The 23874-nt window shown below is 39.3% G+C and overlaps 1 protein-coding gene across 6 annotated transcripts in view; it reads left to right on the forward strand.

Annotated features, from left to right (window-relative positions):
* The window catches only part of frmd3 (FERM domain containing 3), a 60805-nt gene that overhangs the window by 28960 nt on the left and 7971 nt on the right, over positions 1–23874 (forward strand). For 2 of the 6 annotated variants that reach the window (XM_040031673.1, XM_040031674.1), the window contains exons 5-14: positions 104–201; positions 3151–3274; positions 5074–5161; positions 7069–7157; positions 8593–8656; positions 8983–9096; positions 11323–11411; positions 12982–13056; positions 15369–15437; positions 15595–15719. In XM_040031673.1, coding sequence (XP_039887607.1) covers positions 104–201; positions 3151–3274; positions 5074–5161; positions 7069–7157; positions 8593–8656; positions 8983–9096; positions 11323–11411; positions 12982–13056; positions 15369–15437; positions 15595–15719 — 935 coding nt within the window. Of the gene's footprint in view, positions 1–103; positions 202–3150; positions 3275–5073; positions 5162–7068; positions 7158–8592; positions 8657–8982; positions 9097–9658; positions 9668–11322; positions 11412–12981; positions 13057–15368; positions 15438–15594; positions 15720–23874 lie in introns of all 6 variants that reach the window. The other 4 variants (XM_040031677.1, XM_040031678.1, XM_040031675.1 and 1 more) reach the window with 3 other exon arrangements.

The following is a 23874-nucleotide window of genomic DNA, read 5'->3' on the forward strand; positions in this document are numbered from 1 at the left end:
TGTAATTAAACGTCTTTTATTTATTTGATTTATTTTAAATAAAAATCTGTATTTATGCTATAAGAATTTCTTTCTGTAACTTTATGCATGCATGTGCATCCAGGTATCTCCTGTACCTTCAGTTGAAGAGAGACATCTATCATGGTCGTCTACTGTGTCCTTTTGCTGAAGCTGCATATCTGGGAGCCTGCATCATACAGGGTGAGGACTTACTCATAGTGGATGTATTAGAGATGTAGCCAGTATTTCACAATTACATCCTTGGTGACATGTTGGAGTTTTAAATGAAAATCACACATATACATTTACACAATTTCATTTGTAAATTATAAGGGCTGCTATTACTGAAATGACTGAGCTGCTTGGGTTGTGGCTGTAATAAGAATAAGAATAAGGATAATATTTTCTAGCCTTTTCCAGAATGCACATTTGCAAAGTGCTTCATAATTTGAATAGAATGAACACATCAAATTAAGTTAAGAAACTGTAATTACAAATTTGAGTTACGGTGCCTGAGCTGTTGACTCTTGACAATGAAATCTGTAGTCTGTAGCCTCAAATCAAAAGTAATCAGCTGAAGTCTGAAAGCACAAGCTGTAAAATAACTACTAACAAATCACTGTTTGTGCCTGCAAATGCATTTATTTCCTTATTTAATCCATATTTATTTAAATATTAAATAAATTAAATTAAATCAAAATTTGAATATAGTCCCAAATCACAACAACACTAAGATAATACCAAGAAAACAGAGAAAACCTCAACGATGATATGACCCAATATAAGCAAGGGCTTTGGCAACAGTGGGAAGGAAAAACTCCCTTTTAGCAGGAATAAACCTCAGTGAGAGGAGGCCATCTGACATTATCCGCGGGGGTGAGGTGGAGGAGATACTGTTTATTGATTGTAAATATCCAACTACCCACCAACACCACACTATCTAATGCTAGTTTGTCTATCTGATGTTTTTATCATCAGTGCTTTTTAATGTCATTTATAGAAAATCACTGACAAACACAATTTTAACATGTAAAATCAGATATATCAACTGTAGTCCACATGTTTGCAGGTTTATCATTTTCTTCATTAAGCTTGAATAAACAAGCTCATTGCAAAGAACAAACGTTTAGGAAATTTAAAAATTATGCCAACTAAAAGTAAAATACCTCTTTTAGGTTACTGAAATAACTTTATAACTCAAAGTGATGTTTTAAGTTTGTTTAATTCAAGATTTCTATTCTGAAATACCCATGTGCTTTTTTTAAAAAACATTTTTTTACCTTTTTTTTTTTTTTTTACATCTTACTGATTTATAAATACTTGTATGTCTTATTCAAGCATTTAAAAAGTTCAGCTAACTGTCATTACTATGTATAGTTACGCAGTCTGTTAATCTAGTGTTACAGAATTATAGTTTTAAATTTGAGCATCCTCTTGCACTGTGTTGGGTAAAATTCAACACTCATTTAATTTAATGTGCTTAACTGTGTATTTGAACCAAACAATGATCTTACCTAATTATATCAAATGTAACTTAACTTTCATCCAACCTCTGTGTAACCACAGTCTAACCCCTGTTTGACTAAGTTTGTCCTCATTAACCGGCTGCATTTCACAGCATCACACTGTCATTATCCTACTTTTTTTTTTTTTAAAGTAGATGTATGTGGACTACTGGGAAAAGGAATAGAAGAGATTTTTTTCTACAGTCAATTAAACGTAACCGTTTAATGCTGAATCACAGCGCAGAGCCACTTGCTTTAATATGGATTAAGAAAAGAATTAGCTGGGCTGTATCATATAAATGAACCCTTGTGGCTCATACACAAATCCTTGAACTGTGCTAACACCCTCTGATTGGCTCATATCCCCAGAGAAGAGAGTGTGACTGGTTCACTTATCTCAAAACAGAGCATGTCTGCAGTGTATCATTGGCTGCTCTGATTAACTACGACAGGTCTCTGTCCTACTTTGTCAGGGTGTTGATTATAGAGCTGGGGAATAGTTTGAGGATTATTGTTTAATTAAACTCCAGGCAAGTTTTTGATTAAACCTTTATAAAGATACTTAATTAAGATATCATTAAAAAAAATAAATTAGTGGATTCAATGAGCACAACAATAATCTGTTATTTGAGTCAATTGCTCATAAGTATATTATTCTGTGGAAATAAAAAAATAAATAAGGGAAAGATCTGTCTTTGGGCCTTTGTCTTAGATTGAGCAACCAGGAAATTTGCTGATGATACAAAGCTGTTTAATATTACAGCGGGCATTTTGTACTTGGTGCTATATGAGCTTTCTATTTTTCTGTGGGGGAAAACTGGAAGTTTTTTAACCCTAACTGTTAATATGGTCGTAGCCAGAGCAATCGTGGCTCAACAGTTGGCAGTTCGTCTTGTAATCGGAAGGTTGCTGGTTCGGACAGTCTCGGTCATTGTGTTCTTGGGCAAGACACTTCACCCGTTGCCTACTGGTGGTCAGAGGGCCCGGTGCTGCCAGTGTCCGGCAGCCTCGCCTCTGTCAGTGTGCCCCAGGGCAGCTGTGGCTACAATGTAGCTTGCCATCACCAGTGTGTGAATGGGTGAATGACTGAATGTAGTGTAAAGCGCTTTGGGGTCCTTAGGGACTGAGTAAAGCGCTATACAAATACAGGCCATTTACCATTTACCATAGCCGTTAGTCCAGCCACCCGCTGCACTCATGGTGTCACAGCTATTCTAACCCTTTACACACAAATACAAAACAGGCATGTGACCATGCCTAATAATAGCTTGCAGTCTATAACTGTTCTGACCCAGCCATTTGCAATCCTACAATAGAAATATAGAAGAAGTTGCATGTAAATGGAATAAGTACTATAAAATTAAAGTTACAAATTATAAGCTTGCTTAATATGCAACGTTCAAGTTGAGTAAAGCTTATTTGCAAAATAAAACATGTCTTTCTTTATTTAATTTTGCTTTACAATGCAGTTTTTATGTTAACCTGAGCAACATGACTACTAACTGTAGCTTCACACTATATATGCAGTCAAGGTGTGTTAAATTAGTTCTTTATATAAGTTATCAAACACTGTATACTCATTTCCTGATGTATTTGACCTATTTTCAGATAATATTTTTACTGAATTCACCCTTTCTCTTTATAGCTGAGCTTGGGGACTATGACCCAGAGGAGCACCCATCAGACTACATCAGAGACTTCAAGCTGTTCCCTAAACAATCCCTCAAACTGGAGAGGAAGATAATGGAAATTCACAAGAATGAGCTCAGGTGAAAGACTAATATCTTTTTTTTTGTCTCGTGGTTTTGCTGTTTGTCTGGAGAAGGCTTTTTTGGTCTATTGTGGGCTTTTTGGGGGTATTGTTATCACCTCGCCAGGCAGACAGGCAGTGTGTACAGCCAAGTTTGTGAATGTGATAACTCGATGATAAGGCAATGTAGGGTTTTTGAATTAATTGAGCTTTGGCGCAGCTACTTTTTTGAAGATCTTGAGAACACAATAACAAGGTGATGAAGTAGTTGCACATTTATACCATAGGTGCATCTACTAGGAGGCTGAAGGATAGCACTAGCGGCCACCAGTACTTTTTTTATTGTTGTACCATTTGATGTTGGTGACAGGTGCTATGCTCACTCCTGTGATCTGTGTTTTATAACAGGCTGCTGAGACAACTGTCTACACAGCAGACAATAAAATGCTGCCTTTCTTTCTGGTTAGACACAGAATTGTGTGATACCCAGAGACTTAAGCTTCATTGCACTGGAGAAGGTATTCTCAGTCGAGATTTGTTTGAAAGTAAATAAAAACATCCATTAGCTTAGAGGAATGAGCATGAATTATTTATTTCATGCTCCGTTTAGACACCTTGCTTGTTACTACTACAGAATTTAAATTTTGATGAAAATCACTCATCCCTGATAAATTTGATCGTCTTGTGTTCTTTTGCATATGAACAAAAGCTAGGCATTCTGGGTACCACAACTGTATCTTTGAACCCTTATTCGCCTCTTTTCAACCATGTGATTACCTTTCCTGAAGGGAAAATGGTTCTGCAATAAAGAATAGTTTGAGTAAAAAGTCATTAAAAAAGCATGTACTCAGTAGATAGACTATGTACTCTACAGGTACAGAATAAGTTTCTACATTACATTACATGCAGTACTGTATACATAAATCCCCTCTCCTGGGTTGTTTGTGTGTTGCTGCAGCGATTAATAATGTCGTGACCGTCACACTTAACAGTGATTATAAAACATCAAAGACAAATCCTTCATTTCCCACAGCACAGAGGCAGATGATGCCAAGTGCCCTCTGTCTGGGCCGATGGGTACGACTGACAGGATTAACAGCATGTTGATCAGTACTGAGCTGTAGAGAGACTTCAGGTGATTTTTGAATGGGAAACACTCTGTCTGCAAGCTACATTTCCACAGGCATTCTGTAATGGTTTTTATGCTTTCCTTTATCTGCACAGACAGATCCAATACATGTGTGTGCAATTTTAAAGTTGATTTATATGTCTGGAGTCTTGAAGTGAACCAGTGTACCACACTCATTTTCCTAATTTGCAGCACGTAGACTAATGAGCAAGTAAAGCATTAATGCCCCGCCCCCCCACAACCCCTTTGCCTGGTTTGTTATGACTGTTTCCTTTTATAATAATAAGAGATAATTGTACTCACTTTAATTGGTTAAAAATTCTGTAATACTTTTATTTAAACTGATATTGTCTAAATACTGTAGACTTAGTACGACAAGCAACCTTGTCCTTGTAAAAGAAACTAGCCTAGCAGTGGAGGGTTAGTGCTGTTCTTTCTGGAGAAAAAATAGCAATCCTTAGAATAAAAAGTCAACGCAAATTTGTTCACAACCAAACTCACTAGATATTGACCTTTAAATCTCAAAACTCTAATAAGATAATTGCATGTATTGATTTTCTATCTGGTTGTATCCGACATTTAAGTGAAATCCAATTGAAAGTAATCCAACATAGGAACACCTTAATAACATATTCTTCAGTCTGTCAGTGTATAAAGTTGGGTCTCTCCTTTCCTCTATTTTCTTTCAGGGGCCAGTGTGCTGAACTAGCAGAGCTGAACATGCTCCAAAGGGCTCACAGTCTTGAAACATATGGAGTCGACCCTCACCCATGCAAGGTAACGTAACTGGAGAATATATACAGTACACAGTAGCTTTACACATAATGGGTTACGCACTGATTTTCACACAGATGGCTTCATGTGGGTGTTATACTTTCCATGCACACAAGCATGTGCGTATCCACTTGTGTTCGTGTGATTTCGTCATCATAGGGTGTTGCGTGTTCCATAGACTGTATGTAAAAGATGGATGTAGCCACCGTGTCATATATTGATTAGTGAGCTCCCGTTCTAAAGCTTTGAGGTGAGTATTTTTGCCATCTAAAAAGCTAGTGCTGGATCTGACTGTGAAACCACACACTCATTGACTAATAATTTCAGATGTACAGCTCAACAGCCAGTGAGTATAGTTTTTCCATTTTAATAATGACCATAAGTTTTTAGAAAAGAAAGTAATATTTTATTAAGTACAAGCTTAAACTAAGGGTTGAGCTCATAAAGTCATGAGAAAAGGGTTTGCTGAGCTGACAGAGCAAGAGAGCCAAGGGCTGTTTTCCCAAAGACTTGTATACACCCAGAAGTGTTTTTGCACCAACATGAGGCGCCCCCTGCTGGCCATTAAAAAGTATGCACGTTTTAAGGCAATTATGCATTGGATGAACTTTTCAGATGCAAAAGCTACATTCATCTTTTTTGCACACAGTCTATGGTTGGGCCTGTGCAATTTGTTGTGACCTTATAGACAGATGGTACATACTGTATTTTATGGACAATCGCACCAGCTGTGCAGCTGGCAAAATTAACCAGCCCAGGACACAGATTAAGTAAGTGTCCAGATGAATATATGGAGGTTTTGCAAGAAAATAATATTTTGCCGACAGCTGTCACCAATTAATAGCTCTCCACACTGGTAACCCACTGCTACTACTACTACACGAAAACACCGTTGCACACACGTGTTGCACCGACGCAAGCTAGCAATTCCGTAAACGTCTCTATTGCTCAAAAAAGAAACAGCTCCATCCAGTGGCGTGTCGCATTATAGCACCTGTCTACCTGGCCTCACATACTTGCTCCAAGCAGATTAGGAAATAATTTAAGGCCAAGAGCTTATGTGCAATTTACGCTATCACATCCAAGCCAGCTAGTTAATGTTCCCTCCTTGAAAACTAAATAAACTAGGTCCATAAAGAAGCCACTGTTCTGAGGACACAGTGACTTCACTGACTGATCAGAGACCACCATGGTTAGTCAGTGTCATTGATTTGTCTTTCAGCTTTAAATTGCTAAAACTAGACTGTACTATCAGATATGTTACACTTGCTATTCTGCTTCATTCTCCTGTTACTTGTTTCTTTGTTTCTTGTGCTATCCCAATAGATTGAACAGACTGCATCTGATAAAGAAAAACAATATTTTACAACTTGCTCATGGCTCGCTCTCATCCTTTCTGTTCATCTTCTGCCAAGCTGAAGTGTGAAATAGGGACATCCTCTTGTGAACAGACAAATCAAAGGATACAAAGCAGATTAACAAGATATTTAAAGTCTGTCTAGTGGGAAGGATCCCCTTTATCTGTTCCACTCTTGTCTGGCAGGCTTTTTTTAAATTAGTTTGCTGGAAATAGCTGTTACTGCGAGTACTGTATTATCATGCACATGCAGATCTATGGAGATAAAGTAAGTAAGCACTAAGATGTGGGAAGCACACAGGGGAAAGGGAGGGATTTACACAGATATATAGAGATGAATACAAATTTAGAGATTTACTGATGATTAATGATGTGGAAGTTATTATTTTGATTTTGCCTCACTACATCAGATTTAGTCCATCAGTCTGTATTTTAACTGCCTTGTTCTTGATTAATTAAAAAGTTTAATGACAAACATGGGATTTTGTGCATCAACCAATGAGGTCATAGATAGTCCACTTGCCTTACATGCTGCCATATGTGTTTTTTTCAGGACTTTACAGGCTCTACTGCCTTTCTTGGGTTCACAGCCACTGGTTTTGTGGTCTTCCAGGGAAACAAGAGGATTCACCTCCTCAAATGGTAAAAACATCAACCTGTAAAAAGCTTCTTTTGGCTGCTCCCTTAATCACAGGTTGTCAGCACAGCAGAAGGCTCCACATATTTGATTTGTTAGATTCTTACACCAGACGCCCTTCCCTTCACAGCATTTAACGGATTACCGTCTCCAGTCTCGAACTGGGAGTCTTTTGTGTGCTGGGAAAAAAGCAAACCACTGCACTGTGTAGCCACAATTGTCAATCATTAAACATAAATATTAAATGTCTAATCACTAACAAAGCTAACTGCAGAAAACTCTATATTTATGATTTATCGCTGAAGTATTGCTAAACTTATAATTTTTATTAGAAGCAAATTAAAATAATCATCTCTAACTTTTCCTTGCAGGCAGAACCGTTTGTTTATTTAAACGTGACATCTATAAGATTATCTTGCTACAGAGTGTTAAAATACACTTTCCTATAGCCATGCTTTCCTTAAGCAGCAGTTGTAGTACCTCCATATTCATAGTTTTAAACAAAAGTTCATAAGAATAAGGAGAAAAATGTAGTTTATCTATCAAAAGTAATAAGAATTGATAGAGTGTTATTTTAAACTATGCACCATTGGTAATTAAACTGATAAAAACACACAATATTTTTTGAAATGAGCTATGTGTGTAAAATTTTTTTTTAAAAAGAATATGAACGCAGCCCAACAAATGACAGTGCAATGAACTTGCACTTTAATTTGCAAAGTCATCACGTTTAAAATAGTTGCAGCTTTATAGGAACTCTGCTATCATTTGCCAATGAATGGCATCACGTTGGCAATTACCTGCAATCAGTTTGTGATACTACAGCGAATAACTGTGATAAATGGCCATAGATGGCGATTTAATGGCAAAATGACGTAGGCGCTTAGCAACCTTAGTTTTATATAGGAATATAAAAAGAATACAACCAGCTGAGTCAAGTCCTCTGTTGCTAAGAGATGCTTTGTAAGCAAGTTCTGCTCATCAGTGCAGACTTACGCAGATTGATTGCAATGTGTTGCCAATCTGTTTGGCTGCAGTTATTTGCAAATCCTACCAAACTTTCTGAGAGTGAGTGTAATCACTTCAGACTGTGATGCTGTTTGTTGGTCTTAAGGAGGTTGCCTACCTAAAGGTACTATTCTGTTGCTCTACTTGTACCTGGTTAACAGTTATAGGCCAACCATAGTACAAATATACATTTGCTCCTTTAATCAAAGTTTCCTTTAACCCAATATTTTTTTTAACTGGCATTTTTTCTCCATGACATCAGCAACTGGAACTTGTGTTGCTTGGGTGGCTTCTTGTGAAGACATCTTTACAATGACACAACCAATGACAGCAGTACTTTAAATGTACTTAAAGCTTTAAGTTTAGCATTTAGCCTATATTTAACTCTCATCTGCAGATATTTCAAAGTCTTAACTCTGTGTTTGTTTGCAGGGCTGACGTTAGCAAGCTGAAGTTTGAAGGAAAAACCTTTTACGTCATTGGCATTCAGAAAGAGGTGAGCGAGGTGTCTCTAAAAGGTTAAAAATGATGACTCAAGTGAGATGTATAGTTTCCTCCATGTCCTGATGATGAATTGTGCATTTTTGCACCAAAGTAATCAACATCCTGCTGACTTGTTAGATATAAACTTCTAACATGTGTTCATTACTTATTACAAAGGCAAACGTTGCACAGTCAGACTGCAGAATTTGAGATCAGTTGTGTGTTAGTGACTGTTTGCCAACCCTGAGCAAAATGGACGTCCTTCATTCTCTTTCCTCCTTCTTTCCTCCTTCTCCCTCCCCTTTTCCCCTATCCTCATCTGTGTAATGGTTTTGTCAGATAAATGTGCTAAGTGACTGTACTGTTTGTTATCCTGTCCACCATCACACACACTGTATATGTGTGTCGCTGTTTCAGATCTCCTTAACAGGCAGGATTCACTGTAACAGGATGGTGGGTGTGTTACAACCTCCTAATTCACATTATGTGCTGACTGTGGCCCAAATATTAGACTCCTTCACTGCACCGCATCCCTAACAAAGATAAACTACAGTATATGACATGGTGTCTGCAAACTGAAACAGAAAGCAAGTACTAACTTTCAAACAGCGGATGTCTTGCATTTGGGACACATGCTTCATCTGGTTGCTTGATGTTTATCAACCAACAGAGCTGTGGTAGATTCTGAGCAGCAGTTTCAGTGCCTCGTCTATCTGCATACTTTATTTTTTCAGGATTTACAACCGATGTGCTCTTTACCTTCAGTCTGCCTGAAGCGGCTCAAAAACACCTGAAAATCCTTGCAGCTAAAGCCATTTTGCTCTTAAATCTACCAATCAGCCAATCGATGAGTGTCAAAGCTGTTGTCTTCATTACAGAAGTTCAGTTCCGCTCTTTCATCGCTGCTTAACTTGTCAGTCTGTCTGCCTTGTCTGTCTGTTCGGCTCCTCGTGAAAGGCTGAAGATGCACTATTATCTCTGTGTTTCTGTCTCTTCTCTCTGTGTGTAAACATAGTCATCTCTGGTGAGTAAATACAAGTAAAAACAGTAGCGCAAATCGTTGTTGTATTTAAGTCCTCAATTTGACACCTTTACCCGCAGCCCTGCCCTCACCTCACTTTATAATTGGAGGAACCTTTTATCCATGTTTTATTTCTTTTTTCATGATATTGTTGTTAAGTGTTGTTTGTCTGGTGTGTTATATAAAAGTTCTCTCTGCTCTCATTTCATATGATCGCAGTTCTTCTGTGGCTTCCGTCCCCGTCTTGTTCACCATGTAATCAAATTCACCCTCTGACTTCCAGTGAACTATAGATTAACATGCAATGTTTCGCTGCTTAATCTATAACTCTATCCATGCCTCATTCATCTCATTCAATTTTTTCATAACCGTTTCATCCTTTTGACTGTGTGGGTGTGTGTGTACTTTATTTATGTGAGGATTTGTGTGTTGATGCTTGTTTCCTGAATTTTCCACCATGTGGCAGGTCACTCCTCACTCTTCCCTCTCCTCTGATTACCCAAACCCACCTGTCCCACTTTGAGCTGATTGCAGGTTATATAGATGAAACACTTTTATGAGATCAAAGTCACAAATTCTTGGTCAGTTTCTTTTTGGCTGACTCAACAGTTAACTCCTAACACACAAGCATGGCTTACCCTGTGCATGGACCTCAGTTTCATAATCAGCTGTGATATGTAAAGAACAAAAAAGACTTACTTCAGTTTTCAAGGTTAGCTCAACTACTGTACATCAAATCTGAAATGCATGTCTGAAAAGCATGTTGCAGAGAAGTGGTTGCAGCTGTAAAAGGCTGTATTTGAACCACGATCGTGATCTTTTAATAAACCTAATTGGTCCTTTACTGTAGGCACACAGAGTAAATAGCATCATCTTTATTGTAGTTAAATACATTTCTGATATCTGAGTTGATTTTCACGTTTTAGAATGTACAATTTTGGTCTCTTCCCCTCAGTGGATGATTTTTTTCAATTAACTCTTTTTTCCCCCCAAAAAAATCCAAGTCAGCGCTTTTGCACGTCAGCCAAAGTGGGACCAAAGGCAGATTAACACGCAGTCCTGGCGCCTTCACACACCTGTGAACACACACATGGCAACTGAAGCACATGTGTGTAAATCACACCTGCATACCTAATATAACTGATATGTGACAGTTTGGGGGCTGCGCAATATAGCTGATGAAGTGGGCACAGACTGGACCCTTTCACTGCTGTCAACTTAACAGTGAAGTGTTTTTTATTTTAACAGACACTTATAGCGGTATAATATCATATTCTGTTACAGTATCTCATTCTCATGTTATTGATTTCATTGCTTCGTCTCTGCCTCTATCCTCTTTGCTGAACAGTATTGATCTGGCGTCCCACGTTCCCAGACTTGCAGAGCCAGAGACTAGATGCTTACGGGAATAAATCTCTCCTCTTAGTCCATAAAAACCCATGTTCTGCAAGGTAGAAGCCTTTTAATGCTGAGCACTGTGACCGAATGACTTTATCTTGCCAAGCTTACAGCTTAGGGTCTGTGGGTCAGCATTTTGCACAGCTCCCTCACATTACGTTCAGCTCTTTTCTTGTCCTTATTCACAGTTTTTTCTTTTCCAGTAAGCTCATTTCTCATCCTCACTGTCACTCTTTCTGTCTTTGTCCTTTTCTGTGTAGAAGAAGCTGGTGTTGACATTTCACACCTCGACCCCTGCAGCATGTAAGCACTTATGGAAGTGCGGGGTGGAGAACCAGGCCTTTTACAAGTACGTCTGCACACACACAAACACGCACACAAATTCATTTTTATTTTTATTGAGTTTTTCCTGTAACTGCTGAGACTGTGCAGGATCAGCTTACACCAAAACCCCGCTTCCAGTAGAAACGTTTTGAGCTCTTATATCGAGCCAAGATTTTGCTTCACTTCAAAACCGACTTAATTTTAGCACATTATCTCCTTAATTTACTCCCAGTACTGCAAGGACATGTCGTCGTCCTTCACTGGGGAGCAGCTGATTGCTCCAAGGCCATTGATCTCATCTGCAAAGACTATTGACCCCACTGGCACGGAGGGAAGGGAAACAAGGTTCATGACAAGACAAGATGCTAACATCTATATTCATTAATGTAATCGAGAATCAAATATAGTGGGCAAGCACAACAGATCTGCTCCTTTTTGTCAATCCCAGTTCAGTGAGAATATGAGGAGAGCAGACTGATGAATATAAAACAACCGAGATGGAAAAACACAAGAGGATGTCACATCTGCAATGTAAAATTTGCACAAAATAACAACCCAGGATCTTCAAGAGATCCTGAACCGTTCATCTTTTCCTATCAGCTTCACACTTATTCATCATTCCTCAACCAAGATGGCTATTCTTCATTTAAGGTTGTTCCTGAGCTTGATATTAGCAGTTGGATCTTTTGCTCATGTCTGAGAAGATGAGCCGTGTGAAAAGAAAAGGAAGAGGCACCAAACAGCAAAGTGCGTGTGGGCGTGGAGGGGGATAAGAAGGCTCAGCGGCTCTGAACAGCTGGTCTCATTTGATGGAGAGAGGTCAGGCTGGAGGAGATGAGATTTTCCAAAGGTTTGACGCAAGAACTGGAGGCTGCTTTGTGACGGATTTCTCTACGGTGGCCTTCCTCCTCCACACTGTCAGTCAATCTGAAGGTCTCCCGCTCTCTCTTAACTGCAGGCATTCTTCACTTTTCACATGCTTTTCTCTCTGCCTTGCTTTATTTTATCAAGAAGCACCATACATGCAGACAATCTTACAAAAGGAAGACATCGTTATGAATTTGTAAAATAGCCCTTGCCCCATACAACCCTGAATACTGACTTCCTAATGACAGCAGCTCATGTGTCTCTAAAAGGCGGACTGAGATGGAGTGGATGTCAGCTCGGATGTCAGACAAGCATCAGAGCCGCTAAATCAAATCAGAGTGAATTGAGTTTGTGAACGGCAGCCAAGCAGAGCTTTTCCAGCATATGGTGTCTCGTGCACGAAGGAGAGCAGACATGTGTGTGTCTGTGCTCTAGCTCCTTCTCTGCTGCACTGGAGTCTGGTTTCACATGATAAATTATATAGAATGAAACATGAAGGTTTGACCTCCAGCCATAAGCTTTTAAAAAGACACACCGTGCTGTAAGCTTGTTGAGAGGCTACTCTGTGTTCTGCAAGAAAAAAAATTAGTGAAACATTATTGTGATGAGAGTTTGAGCCTTTAAAAATCTGTTATTCTGCTACGACATGTGTTAGTCAGGGTTCAGTGTGCAAGGCTGCTGTACACGTAATGTGTCTCTTTTTGTTTCTTCCTTTCTTTGTCTGACAGGTGTGCAAAGTCAAGTCAGATAAAAACAGTTTCCAGCAGTAATATCTTCTTCAAAGGCAGCAGGTTCAGATACAGGTGAGGTGTATTATATGATTAAAGAAATCATAAGGAATATGTGCAAAGAGAATTGGGAACAACAGAGACAAGGGGGGTATGGTACATTTCAAGCACTGAAATGTAAAGATTTAATTTTGTGTAAAAGTGTACAGAGTGTTTCGGTCCTGCACATTGTCACCTTACTCTTTACTAGCAGCAGCATCATCTTACCCCATGCAATTGTTGCCAAAGTGACAAAAATGGATGGAAAATTAGACCATCAAGACACCAAATAACCAAGATGGGAGTTCTCGTCATTGCGCATCAGCACCTACATCCCGGTTTCTATGATTTACTGACTCTAATATCACCGGAAAGCTTCTATATACTCTGTTATTGAAGCTAAGTGAGCCCTGATTCTCCTCTCAGACAAAGCTCTTTACCAGGCTTACACTTCAGCCTGCCCCATTTCATCAGCTAGCTGAAGCATTTTGGCTTAAGGGCTCAGCGATGAGTAATAGCATATGGTGGAATTTGTTCTGAAAAAATGGGAATTGGTCATTTGTGCAAAACAGGACTGAGATTTGTATCCCATAAATGAAGGCAGTTTATGCAAAGCCGAGCAGATCGGGTCTTCACATAATGTGTGTTGATCCAGCTGATTCCAGTATTTCCACCAGTGCTGATGCCACTGTCTCTTGAGATATGAAGTGCGCATGTTTTATATCACCCCCTAATTTATGACTTAAACATCAGTCTAAACAACAATAGATTAATGGGTAAGATGAAGAAGCCTGCTGGCTTTAAACAGTGCAGTTACAGTCTGACTAATGAAGCTGCTGACTGATGGCAGGAAACTGTCTGCTCAACAGGAACAACACTGAATGTAAGCAGAGTAGCATCAAATCTGATTTTCTCCTTTTCTTTTATGACATGAAGCAATCGGTGTAACTCAGACATACTGTCCGTGAAATTATAGTAGCACATTAAAAAACAAAAAATGCTCATGGGAAACTCTGCATTCATATGAAAAACTGCATAGACCCTTACTGCATTAATAGAAATTAAGAGTATAAGTAGCAGCCAAGTGCTGCTATTCAAATGCACTTCATTAACTGAATGATTACTTCAAGTAAAACTCATTCGAGACATTCTCAGGAGGGGACATCCCAGAAAATTCACCCCAAGGTCAGGTCGTGCAGTGCTCAGAGAAACTCAGACTCTATAGAACTCAGTTAGCATGTTAAATGCTAAAGTTCGCAACAGTACATTTAGATAACAACTGAACAAGTGTGGCTAGGTGAGATGGATTCTTAGGAGAAAGCCTCTTCTTTCTAACAACAAGGCAGCACAGCTTAGGTGTTCAAAATTATATCTGTCCAAAAAATAAGACTTTTGGAACAATGTGCTTTGGACAGATCAAAGTCAAAGTGGACCGAATTTCAGCACAAACTGTGAAGCATGGTGGTATACTCATATGGAAAAGATATATATAAATCTTATAAGGTTTGTATCTGTCTTGTGTGAAACTTGAATGAAAAGCATACAAGTGAAAACAGATATAAGAGCCGTTGAAAAATTCTAGAAATGAAACTTGTATGTTTTGGATACTTAATAAAACAATATATGAAAGTAATGAGAAAGTGGCCACTTTCATGAGTAAATCATATAAGCCTTATATGATTCACTATATGAAGTAGGCCACATCTTATGCAAGTCTTTTATAAGTTTTTACTATTTCTTTTCCATATGGGTAGGGTTGATGATGTGGGCTTAATTTGTAGCCACAGGACCTCTACATTTGCAGCCGTTGAGCCGACCATAAACTCCTTTGCACACTAAAGGTTTCTAGATTCAAATGTGAGGCTGTCTATCAAACAACTTGGATCAATATGACAATGATCCCAAGCAACTACAACAGACTGTCTGAAAAAGGAATGATTCGAGGCGTTGCAATGGTCCAGTCAAAGTCTGGACCTCAAACCGACTGCAATGCTGTGATGGGACCTTAAGAGAGCTGCGCATAAACAAATACCTGTGATGTGAGAGACTTATAGAACAGACATATAGAAAATGATTACTTCATATTATTGTTGCAAAAGGTGGTTCTACAAGCTACTACTTATTTTTTTCAGACGATAGCATAGAGTGAACTTATTCATATTACTGTCACAAAGGGCCTCGGGAGGTTTGTATAGTTCTACAAATATGCATGTAAATGAAAAGCAGTACATTTTTTACAGACCTGCCTGTAGGGAGACTAATGACCTGCCATCGTAACATTTTATTTTCAATTACAGTATTTTTATAAACACAAACCAACCTTTAACTTATGTGTTTTTCTGTGTTAGTGGCAGAGTAGCCAAGGAAGTGATAGAAGCCAGCTCCAAAATTCAGAGAGAGCCACCAGAAGTGCGCAGGTAAGGACATCTGAGAAATTACCTGAAGTCACACTATTTCATATAAAACATAAAATAAGGAGAATTTCATCTATTGTTCTGCAGATATGAATACCAGAGTGCACATGGTGGTGTTATGTAAGGGTGTTAAAAAATGTATGACGTTCATGTTTTTCAGAGCTCAGTTTGGTCAGAGTCGAAGTTTTAACTCTCTGAGCCATAAAAATCTCATCATGAACATGGAACCTTTGGTACCTGCACTGCCCTCCACCAACGAATACGAAGAGACGGCCGTAGACAGCGGTAGGAGGATACTGCTTACTACAGACCCAAATACACACAACAGACATGCACTCATGCCCCTCTAAGAGACATTTGTGAAGTCACATGGGATCTTCTTTGTGTAGGAAGAAATCCATGCACAAAACTCAGAGAGAGAGAGAGCTTTAATTGAGCAGCTGATGCTCCCATCTCGCCATCAATCCTGTCTCCCTGGTGACCAATTGCGACATACTAAAAATACCCTCTCATGATCCCCCCTAAGGATCCCACTATAATTCTGACTGTCAGTTTTTCCATGTGTCTGCACCTTTGTGTGTTTTTGCAGACTAAGATTCCATTTTTCCTACTCAGACATAAAAGGCTGATGGGGTGTTGATGTCACCCTGCCGGGCAGGCTGCACATACACAGAAGTTTTTAAATGAAAACTGATACCATAGATGCATCTACAAATAATCTTAGTAACCTCCACCTCAAGGTCAGAGGTCAAGTTTTCTTAAAATCTTATGAATGCGATAACTTGAGAAGAAAGTGACCTAGGATTTTCAAATGGATAAAATAGGTGCATCGGCTAAATATCTAGGATGAGTTTGAATTGCGGTGACCTTGACCTAAAGGTCAAAGGTCAGAGTTCAAGTTTTTGAAAATCTCCTTTGATCTCAATCTCATTTCTCACAGCATTTTCTTTGTGTACTTCACACATTACAATAACCTGTGAATTCACTCGCTGGGTGTCCTCATTTTAGGCTTGACGGCGTTTTAGTAGGTAAATGTGAATGGCTTGGACATGAATTGAGCTGCGGTTTGGGGAACGCCTCAAAGGGGACTGGTGGCGGCTCCTGGGCCCCATGTACTAAATAGAAGTGAAGAAGTTAAAGAATGGAAAAGGGGAGGCAAGGTGGGTCACGTAAACGAGAACAAACAGCTTGTAGAACTGGGGGAACATTTATACATAAGAACCGGAAGAAGCGTGTTTGGAGGTGTGGTCCCGCTACTGAAATTTGGATACTTTAGAATCAGAAACTTTATTGTCATTGTCACAGGTACAACGAAATTAAGAATGTTCCCCGATCATTGCATCAAACATAGCATCGATCGGAGGAACACTGAGCTGCTGCAACTACGTGCGCCGCCATCTTTGTCTCCAGTTGTTATGAATCATGAGCTACTACGTCAGTTATGGTATTCCGATTTTCTAGCAACATGCAGGAGGTATGTTTTCAAACCACGGATAGTGCCTGAGTCCTGTCTTCACTTAGCTGCTGTTGATTAGAGGATTAAAACTCTTGGTCAAAACACTGTTGTGGATGAAGAACGATTTGATGCTCATTTTACCCTCAGTTAAAATTATATCCATCCAGCCAGGCACGTCTCTTCCATCGCCTCAGAGCTTCTCCTCTCCTTCAGTCAGTATTTTTCACCTCTCCTGTCCTCACCTTTAATCCACCTGAACCACATTCGTTAGGTCCTCAAACATGTACAGTGCAGTCATGCTGTTGCACCATCAATGTCTACAAATTATTTATAGACTTCATCGCTCTCTCTCATGCCTTTTTTTGACAGATTTTAAGGTCACTCCGTCGTTTTATCCGCCTCTATTCCTCTTTGTTGCTTCTCTCTGTTTTTCACTCATCTCCCTTCATCCCATTTACAGGAAAATCAATTCTTTCTTGGCTCGGGGTCAAAGGCCTGCAGTAGAAACCATCTCGGCTGTCTCAGCTGGTTTGGGAGGGGCAGTAGGCCAAATAAAGGGCCTTGTACAGGATACAGGCTGAGTAAATAACATAAGATTAAATTTGAAAATGCCTTGTTTTCTTCTGCAGTTCCTGCCTTTCCCTCTGGTAATAAGATATTAAGTGATATAGTTGTAAATTATTTTAAAACATTAGAGGTTTAACAGTAAATATAATAAACTGAAGAGTTTACAAGAAAAAAGACATTTTAAAAAGAGATGAAGACATAGATTGTTCAAATTAAGATTTTTAAATATTCATGTATTGTCAGACAATATGCATGAAAAATGTAGAAAGAGAATTTGAGAGAGCACTTCTTAACACAGGCGTCTTAATGCGAAGCAGGTACGCACATCAGCCCGTGCTGTAGTCCTCCTCCCACAAGTTTCCAACATTGCATATGGGAGTTTATAGAAGCTTTTTTTCCTCACTGACAAAAAAAAAAGATGCTGAGTAGAGCTAAGTTTAAATGTCAATTTATTATTAAAAATGAATTACATTCAAATTTCAACTTCACCATTTAAAACCTGAACCATGAAATAATCATTAGAAATAACAAACAAAATTGAAAATGGAGTGTTCATTGAACTAAACACATAAAAAGAAAATGTAAATAAAAATCTGCATGTGAGTTTTCGATGGTATCATATTTGCTGCATCTGGCTTTTTTTTTTTTTTTTTTTTGAATTTATTGCTTTAAATATTTGTTTTGCCATTTATTTAGGTTTTTTGTGCTAATGTTGTGGAGCTATAAAAAACTCATCAAAATTAATTAAATTCAATTCCATTAAATTTTATTTAAAAAGCACCAAATCACAACAACAATTGCCTCCTGGTGCTTTATGTTGTAAGGTCAAGACTCTACAATAATACAAAGAAAACATGTGACAGGAAGCCAGTATAGGAAATATGCTCTGTCTTGCACTTGGCATTAAGGAGTTAATAAGTAAAAATTTTTAGATAATAACCTGAAATGTGACTAATCGATGGCAGGGAAAAAAGGAGAAAGAAAACAAGCTTCCATGGGAGTCAGATGAGAGTTATGTGATTTGAGAGTTTAATTACGTTGCATGCTTTCACCCAACCGATGTGATTGGACGACACATCACTGTTTCATGAGCTGATTCTGCTAAGGTGGCTGACGCAAGGACTTTAAGATAAAGTGTCCTCAAGATGGTTTAGGGTCACAGTCTATATTCAGAGCACTAATCTCAGCCTTTACAGGGGAAACAGGAAGCTGACCCAAGGTCATAGCTGACCTTGTTCTGTTTGTACAGTTTGCTCCCTTCTTATCTACCACAATCCAAACGCATACACTCTGGCTGTTTTCTCTAGGAACATCATTAATGGATGTTTTATAGCCATCAGGCTTCATATTTCCGCCTCACAATCCATGTTTTTGCAGCAGTTAATGCAGCATGTGATCCAACAAAATCTTTCATTTTCAGTCTCACAGCGAGGCGAGTATTGTAGTGAATAAAGTTGGATTGTACCCAGCTTGCTGTAGAATTGGAATTAGGTTTATTTTATTGGTGGAAAGACTCAGATAAAGAGAGGGTTGCAGAGAGGAAAAGAAAATGATCCCCCATCCCGTCCTGAGTCAGGCCTGTCCCCCTGTAATCAGTTAGATTAGCTGCCCCTTTGCCACCAGGACCACCTGGTTATATTTAGAAATTGCAGCTTTGGGCCTGATCCTCCTCTAATGCCCCCTCCACTCTTTGTTACCATCGCTGACATTCACAGGAGGGCCCACCATGTCTGTGCATGAGCGAGAGAGAGAGAGAGAGAATGTCTCTGGTGCACTGGTGTGTCTCTCACCATCTCTATAAGTGTTTGTGTATAGGCGTGCATGCGTTGGAGCTCAGCTGGCAGCCCAGTCAGTCAGGGTGTGAGGGTCTTTGTGCAGACAGCTGGTCCGGCTTTTGTCATCAAACTGAATGATGGAGCTTCTAGGGCACAGAAACAGCAGTGATGTTGGAGGCAGCCTCGTGCAGGGTAGTTTGGAACTGGGCGACGGTCCCGGTGTCGACAACACCCAGAATTACGGGAGCAAAATAGGGGGACTCGAACTCGACATGACACCAGAGAGGCTGCGGGAAGAAGGGATGAAGCAGAGAGAGGTTGGAGCTCTTGAAGTATTCCACCCAGGAGAGGCTGAAGATGAGCAAGACTCATCGATAGTAGTGGCTGAGGCCTTGAGGTGCCAGGTGAAGATAACAACCAGGCGAAGCCTCCACCTACGTATAGCCAATCACACAAGACGGGATGTCTATGTGCGACTGGTGGGCAATGGGGGTCGCATCGCTGGATTCAGTACTGGACCTCAGAGAAATATACTGGAAGAGAGTAAGCCAAGTGGAAAAGGTCACTGTGTGAAGTTTCTTTTAGCTCCTAATAAATGTATCCTTTGACATTTTTTCCCACAGTCTAACCAGGAGGTAAACGCCTTTTAAATATGTGAGCCTGGTAGCTCAGCAGTTAGTTGCCAGGTCTGTTGTGGCAACCGCCTGATGCAAACTGTGAATGTAAGCTGCCAAACATGGGACTCTCAAGAGGCTGCTTTAATAGAAGTGTGCATGTGTGCATAGTTTAAGTATTACTCATGTTATGGGGACTTGATTTTGTCCCCATAACATTAAACATCTGGGTACCCAGAAGTAAATCATGAAATAGGGTTAGAATTAGGTCAGGTTGAAGTTAGGGTTATTGTTGAGGATCTAGTGGTACGATTAAATCTTCAGCTGCTCTTCACACCACTAGAAATACTAAATGTGGCTCGTGTGGAAAGTGTGCTGGATGGAGCGCGTGGGAGGCAGCATATATGACACCCACTCGTTAGCTGTAAATTTACAGATCATTACCTGCTCTCTTCTTACATCTGCGCAATGTGATGTCACAGGGGCTCTGTGCATCCTGAGGACCTGACTGGTTAAAGACTGGACATTTGCATCTGACATTTACTTCTGCTGGATCATATCTGCTAAAGTTTAGCACCCTGCTCTGCATATTTACAACCTTAAATGAAATGATGATTAAGCAGATGGGTCAAGATAAGGCACTTTAAATATTTGATTAGTAGATTTGGGAATACGTTTAAATGAATTAAATGATTAAGTTAAATTAGTAAATAGTGAAGGATTAACAAAAGCACAAGTACTGATTTTTTTAATGATAATGCTTAATAGTTTTAGTTTTACTCCGCCTATCTTTATCCCACTGGCTAAAATATCCTTTGAGCTTCATCAGTGATCCTATAAACAATTGACATGCAGATGAAAGACAAAGCAATTCCCTCATTTACAGACACAGTGAGAAAGAATTATTGCTAACCTATTATATTTCAGCATTTTCGATGCCAAAATATGTATTCTCATCATGAAAGACTGCAATCAGTTATGCACTCATGTGCGTTTAGCTGACTTAACAAAGTTATATCACTTTCACAAATCGGCGATGACTTTGGTTGAAAAATAGATTTTATAATTCGACTGATGAAGCTGCAATCCTTCAAACAGCTCAAAAATTGAGCTTAAAAGTTTAAAAAAAAGAGCTGAGCACACAGTTAATGGAGTTGATAGCTGATTTATTTCTGAACAATCATAGAGACAAATTTACTTTTGAAGTGTTTGAGTGCTAAAGATGAGGTTACATGACAAAGATGAATCGGTCTGTCGGCACTTGCATAACAAGGGAAACCGCTGCTCTGAGTACTAGTGTGTGTGTGCGTGTTTGCATAGGCACGAGGAATCTAACACCTTGAGGTGTGAATCACCTCATCTATGGAGAGGCTTGCATGTGAGCTAACAGGACAGACTGGATCATAAATGGGAAATAGCAGCTGCAGCAGCAGTGATGTGTTTAGTTAAGTCAGACAGAACTCAGGATTTCTTCTTTGTAAATTTACAAAATAATTTTTACTCCTAATCTCAGGCTTAGCTGGTCATGATGTGAACTCGACAGTCCCTGCTGCATAGATTTTTAATACGTTACAGTGCAAACAGGATACAGGTACCATTTTAATGTTAGTCAGCTTTCCAATCAGTGTGTCATAAAATCAAACATCCAACTGTAATGGACACACTGCCACACTTATGAAGGATAGATTTAATAATAAGCGATTCACCTGAGGCAGTCATATGTTGCCGTGTGGCTATCAAGATTAGGACCCAATATGCAGGACTTGGAAGCAACACTGAACTCAAAATACAGCTTTACTGCTGGACTCACAGGAATCAAACTAACAAAAGAACCTAAGCTGAGCAGATACCAGGAATTTACTAACTAGAAAACTGTACTGGAGACACATAACACACGGGATGCAAAAAAGAGTAAGGGATGATGCAACAAAGAAAAATAACGAGGGAGGGGAAGCAAATGCAACACAAGTCACAGAAAGCAACAACTATCACAATAAAACAGGAAGGCATGACTGAAAGAGAACAGAGGGTTAGCTTTACATAGAGTGGGACTCTGTTCTGATTCATAATTTTACATATAATGTTGTATGTGGCCCTGCGACAGACTGGCGACCTGTCCGGGGTGTACCCTGCCTCTCGCCCTATGACAGCTGGGATAGGCTCCAGCGCCCCCCGCGACCCTGAAAAAGGATAAGCGGAAGCGAATGGATGGATGGATGGATGTTGTATGTACCGTGTGCCAAGCAGTTCTGCCTTGGTTGCTTTTGAGTCCTTTCTTTTTGTCCTCCCCACATCAGATGTCTGTGGCTCAGAAGGCAGAGTAGGTCTTCCATTCGCAGGGTTGGTGGTCTAGTCTAGTAGTCTCGTCTGAGTGTTGAAGTATCCTTGGGCAAGATACTGAACCCCGAGATGCCTTTGATGCATTCATCGGATTGTGAATGTTATTGTAAAAGTTCTCATTCATTAAAAGAAAAGCACTCGTGTAAATGTGCGAACAAGTCTCGTTGTGAGAAAGTACTTTGAGTGCTCGAACAGAGTAGGGAAGCGATATGTAAGTACCAGTCCATTTAGCATTTCAAATGATTTGAGAGCTGATTATTAAGGAGTGTTACTGGAAGAATTTAGGAAGATTTCAAATGGAAGAAAATAAGAGGAGTGTACCGCTGGTGTTGTGATGGGTAACGACCAGTGTTGGTCAAGTTACTTGAAAAAACTAATCAGTAACTAATTACTGATTACTTCCCCCCAAAAGTAATCCCATTACTTTACTGATTACTTATTTTCAAAAGCAATTAATTACTTAGCTACTTTTTAAAAACACGATTTACAACCTGAATAGGTGATAAAGCGATAGATCTTTCAGCCCAATTCTACTTTTTCTGCATAATCCATCATACGAAATGTAATCAAATGGAAAAGTCTCTTTTTTAAACTTGTTTTATCAGTTTTAATCTTTTAACTTTATGCATCAAGCAAAAATTTAATTATATGCAACATTCTCTGACTGGAAGAAATTTGTTTAACATTTAAACCTATTTTCTGCACATTCCAGCACATAAAATAATTTTATTTTTTTTGTGTTTACACTCACTCTTTCAAATAGATGCAAGTAAAACACAGCAGAAAATAAATAAAATCAAAGACTATCGGTCCTGTTGCTCTATTTTCACCTGTAAAGCAGGAGTGTGGTAGGCGGAGGTTTACCCTGATGCAGGTGTGCCGCAGCGGTCAGTTGAAGAATCTGCGAGTTTCTCTGTGAATTTCCCATTACATAGTAGCGCACTTGGTGCTTGCTTGGAAGTTTAGGGGTTTTTGTTCGCTGTAAAAAGAAGTTTTCTTCCCACGCACAACAGACACTATTGTTTTCGTCACTTTTTACTGAATCAAACTTAAAGTAAGGTCAGTACTTCCACGCTTTAAACGCTGCACGCTCATACTCTCACTGATATATGATCCATTGTTGATCTGCACACAGCTGTTGCCACGAACGTCGCACTCGCTTACGTCACTGTCGTGAGACATTCTCGCAAAAAAAATCACGGTTTTAGTAACGCAGTAACGCGGCGTTCTTATGGGAAAGTAACGGTAATCTAATTACCGTTTTTGCAATAGTAATCCCTTACTTTACTCGTTACTTGAAAAAAGTAATCAGATTACAGTAACGCGCCCATCTCTGGTAACGACAACACATTTGTGGAAAGGGAATAATCAAAAATCAAGTCCAGTGCAGAATTTCAGTAAAGGAAAAAACTGCAATAATTACAACTGAGTTTTGTTTTCTTTTGCTGCAAGCATCATCATCATCATCGTCGTCGCCATCACTGTGTTGTTTTTCTTCTGCTGCAGCTTCCATGTTTTTATTCCTCCCCCCTTTTTTCCCTCCCTGAGTTCACACACTTGTTGGCTTTTTGCCTGCTGTGTTTCCATGGTAGCAGTCACCACTCACTCTTCAGCACTCCTTTGCCCTTTCTTTCTTTTTTTATTTATTTTTTTATCAATTTATAATTGAATCGGGAGCATGGTAACTC

Source organism: Simochromis diagramma, unplaced genomic scaffold (assembly GCF_900408965.1).
Source record: "Simochromis diagramma unplaced genomic scaffold, fSimDia1.1 OVJJ01000284.1, whole genome shotgun sequence".
NCBI lineage: Eukaryota > Metazoa > Chordata > Actinopteri > Cichliformes > Cichlidae > Simochromis > Simochromis diagramma.